This window comes from Myotis brandtii, unplaced genomic scaffold, assembly GCF_000412655.1.
Source record: "Myotis brandtii unplaced genomic scaffold, ASM41265v1 scaffold654, whole genome shotgun sequence".
NCBI classification, from domain to species: Eukaryota; Metazoa; Chordata; class Mammalia; order Chiroptera; family Vespertilionidae; genus Myotis; species Myotis brandtii.
Window position 1 is genome coordinate 1,234,974 of NW_005370538.1, and position 1,857 is coordinate 1,236,830.

Here is a 1,857-nt window from a genome sequence, read left to right on the forward strand (position 1 = left end):
TTTTTTTTTCATCAAGGGCAGAATGATGCACTAACAGTATTTCTCGCTTCATACCACATTATCATTGTACCACACACCCCTTTAAAAATAGATCTTTTTCCTGTACCCCCCCCACCCCCACCGGAGAATTATCAGCCCACTCCCTTTCTATGCCCCTGATTCTATTATATTCACTAGTTTATTCTGTTCTTCAGATTTTTTATTCACTTGATTTTTAGAGATTGGACAAAAATCTTACACCTATGGATGAGGGGTAAGGGCATGGGGTGGTGTGGGAACCAGGAGGAGGAAGCTATGGGGGGGAAAAAGAGGAACATCTGTAATAATCTGAACAATAAAGATTTAGTTTAAAAAAGAAAGAAAGAAATTTGAGTATATTACTAAAACCATCCTTACCCCAACATTGCCAAACACTGATTACTTGAAGTCCTAAACAGTTGCTTCATGGTAAGGACTCAGAATTAAGACAGTGAATTTGATATGTTATTTCACAATTGCTTCTTAAGCACTAGAGTTCATTTTCTAGTGTAAAGTTCATTCTCCAAAATAGTTTAAACAACCCCATGAGTCTTGATCTCTTACTAGTTTAACAAGCCCTTTCATTACAAATAGTTTAAAGTAAATATCATTCCCATTCCCTATAAAAATTATCACAAAATCTGAGTCAATGAACTTTACTATACTTCTTGTTCTTAAAAAAATACTGGCTTAAATTTACCTGTCAGAAGTTCTTGTTGCTTCAATAAAATATTTCTTATTTCTTTTAACCATATCATCTTCACATCTATATTTGAAGCCTAAAGATTTTTAAAAGGGGGAAGAAGAAGACATGTTTCTTCTAAAAAAGATATTTTATATTAAACCAATGTAATTAAGTTTATCAAATATGAACCGGAACATGAGTTCTGAACCACCATATTTAAACTCTAACATTTTAATTCTTCAAACTTCTAAGAAGCAAATAAGCAACCATCAAATTAGATGAAATAATAGTCAAAACCATTTTGAAACTGCCTTTAAATAATAACACTCACACTAAATATGAAATATAATATCAGTTATTTTTCTTTGTAGGAGGGTTCTTTTAAAATATAAATGTTTTATGTTTAATTTTTGTAAAATAAAACAAGTCCTACTGTTTCTGAAAAGACAAAATAGATTACTATTGCAGAGTAATCTTGATAACTGATGGCAGCAAGCAAGCTTCCTTAAATATCCTCCCTTTACTTAAAAGATACATTTGTTTAAAGATAGCAAGAAGTCTTATAACTAAATCAAGCCAAGAAAACATATTTTTATGAAATTATAATCATTTAGTACAGAATTAAAACAAAGAAAAAGCACTGGGCACTTTAAACAGATAACATCATGTTCACCTGTCACAAGTTGTGATATAAATAATTATTGAAATTACAACATACTCTTGAAATGTTCTCATTCCTCTACACTTCACTCAAACAGGTTGGACCTTACAGCATATCTGGCCAGAGATTTAACCATAGTCTTCACTAACCCAGATCAAGTGTCTATCGTCACATTGCTCTGTCTTGTAATCAGGTACTCTACTCTCTGAGTGCCAAGCACAAGAGGAACTCAGAACTGTTATGAATTTGTAACTCTAGAAACCTGATGGGGAAAGAGAAGCACCTGCTAAGCTCTTGGCTATCAGCTATCTACACTAATAAAAGAGAAACATGGTAATTAGCATACGACCCCTACCCTTTTCATTGGCTAATCAGTGAGTATATGCAAATTAACTGTCAGCCAAGATGGCGGCCGGCAGCCAGGCACTGAAGCGAGCACGAGGCTTGCTTGCTGCAGACTCCAACGTTCCCCGCCTCACTTGCCAGCCTCTCA

The 1,857-nt window shown here is 34.4% G+C and overlaps 1 protein-coding gene across 1 annotated transcript in view; it reads right to left on the bottom strand.

Annotated features, from left to right (window-relative positions):
* MCF2 (MCF.2 cell line derived transforming sequence) overlaps positions 1–1,857 on the bottom strand; it is an 88,006-nt gene that overhangs the window by 12,005 nt on the left and 74,144 nt on the right. Inside the window, exon 22 of the mRNA XM_014528821.1 lies at positions 719–797. Coding sequence (XP_014384307.1) covers positions 719–797 — 79 coding nt within the window. The remainder of the gene's footprint in view (positions 1–718; positions 798–1,857) is intronic.